Source organism: Chrysemys picta, unplaced genomic scaffold (assembly GCF_011386835.1).
Source record: "Chrysemys picta bellii isolate R12L10 unplaced genomic scaffold, ASM1138683v2 scaf6904, whole genome shotgun sequence".
Classification (NCBI taxonomy): Eukaryota; Metazoa; Chordata; order Testudines; family Emydidae; genus Chrysemys; species Chrysemys picta.
In genome coordinates, this window is record NW_027059604.1 from 1 (window position 1) to 2,000 (window position 2,000).

The 2,000-nt window shown below is 67.8% G+C and overlaps 1 protein-coding gene across 1 annotated transcript; it reads left to right on the top strand.

Moving 5' to 3' along the window:
* Nucleotides 1-241: 241 nt before the first annotated feature.
* LOC135980707 (sodium/potassium-transporting ATPase subunit alpha-3-like) lies at nucleotides 242-1,995 on the top strand (the record flags this gene model as incomplete). The annotated part of the gene is made up of 5 exons (XM_065580615.1): nucleotides 242-434; nucleotides 778-953; nucleotides 1,164-1,300; nucleotides 1,690-1,840; nucleotides 1,915-1,995. Coding segments are annotated over 5 exons (738 nt in total), but the record flags the coding sequence as incomplete, so codon positions are not given.
* Between the last annotated feature and the right edge of the window lie 5 nt (nucleotides 1,996-2,000).

The following is a 2,000-nucleotide window of genomic DNA, read 5'->3' on the forward strand; positions in this document are numbered from 1 at the left end:
CACCGCTGGGCAGGGGAAACTGAGGCACGCCCAGGACTCAAAAATACGACAGAAAATTCCCACTTTCATCCGAGGGGGCTGGGGGGTGGATGGGGGCAGATATTGGTGGGCAGGTTAGTGCTCCCTGCTGGGGGGCTGGAGGAATATGGGGGGCTGGCAGTTACCCCTCTTGGTGGTTGGGTGAGGGCTGGGGGGGGGGCTGCGGCCACACCCCTGATGCCCCCTCCCTCCCTCCCCCCAGCTGTCCATCCACGAGACTGAGGACCCCAACGACAACCGCTACCTGCTGGTGATGAAGGGGGCGCCGGAGCGGATCCTGGACCGCTGCTCCACCATCCTGGTGCAGGGCAAGGAGCAGCCGCTGGACGAGGAGCTGAAGGAGGCTTTTCAGAACGCCTACCTGGAGCTGGGCGGGCTGGGCGAGCGGGTGCTCGGTGGGTGTGGGGGCTGGGCGAGTGGGTGCTCGGGGGGCGTCGGGGGCTGGGCGAGCGGGTGCTCGGGGGGCGTCGGGGGCTGGGCAAGCGGGTGCTCGGGGGGCGTCGGGGGCTGGGCGAGCGGGTGCTCAGGGGGCGTCAGGGGCTGGGCGAGCAGGTGCTCGGGGGGCGACGGGGGTGGCGTCGGGGGATTGGGGGGGTTGGGGAGGGGAACGGGTGCAGAGTCGCTGGTGAGGAGGGAAGGGACACGGGTGCTCGGGGCTGGGAGGAGGGGCCCTGGCAGGCTCGGGGGCTGGGCTAGGGCCAGGCGGCTGGGGGCTCTGACTCCCCCGGACCCCCCCAGGGTTCTGTCACTTCTACATGCCCGAGGAGCAGTACCCCAAGGGCTTCGCCTTCGACTGCGATGACGTGAACTTCACCACCGAGAACCTCTGCTTCGTGGGGCTCATGTCCATGATCGACCCGCCCCGCGCCGCCGTGCCCGACGCCGTGGGCAAGTGCCGTAGCGCTGGCATCAAGGTGAGCCCGCAGGGCCTGGCTCTGGGCCCCTCTGGGCGGGTTAGAAGGGACCCGGCTGGACAACGCCCTGGCTGGGGTGCTTTGGTTGGGCTTGGTCCTGCTTTGAGCAGGGGATTGGACGAGAACCTCCTGAGGTCTCCTCCAACCCTCATCTCTGATTCTGTGACCCCTCTCGCCCCCCCGAGGTGTATTAACCCCCATCGCCCCCAGGTTATCATGGTGACCGGCGACCACCCCATCACCGCCAAGGCCATCGCCAAGGGTGTGGGCATCATCTCCGAGGGCAACGAGACTGTGGAAGACATCGCCGCCCGTCTCAACATCCCCGTCAGCCAGGTCAACCCCAGGTAGGGGGGGCAGGGCCCCAGGGGGGGTGTCACCGAGCCCACAGGCCCTGTGCTATGCCCCCAGTTCCGGGGCAACCCCTCAGAGGACCCCTTTGATCTGCCAGACCCCCAAGGGTCCCCCTCTTCCCTCAGGCTCAGTGGTCTGAGAGCAGACAGAATCCCGTCCCCCTCTGAGCGGCCATGCACCCTCTAGGGGAAACTGAGGCAGGCACAGGACTCATAAAAATATTACAAACATTTCCCAGTTGGTCCTGGGGGGGAGTGGGGGAGGGGGGGCAGAGCAGCAAAAGGAGGGGGCACAGGGGGCTTTGGGCAGGTGCAGAGAGGGGGCCCAGTGGTGCCAGCCTGGGGAGACGTCCCAGCGCTGACCCTCCCCCTCTCCCGCCCAGGGACGCCAAGGCCTGCGTGATCCACGGCACGGACCTGAAGGACATGAGCACGGAGCAGATCGACGAGATCCTGCAGAACCACACGGAGATCGTCTTCGCCCGCACCTCGCCCCAGCAGAAACTCATCATCGTGGAGGGCTGCCAGAGACAGGTCTGAGTCCCCCCTGCCCCCCGTGACTCCCCCCCCATCCTGGCCCCGGCCCTGACCCGTGTCACCCCCCGCAGGGCGCCATCGTGGCCGTGACAGGCGACGGCGTGAACGACTCCCCGGCACTGAAGAAGGCCGACATCGGGGTGGCCATGGGCATCGC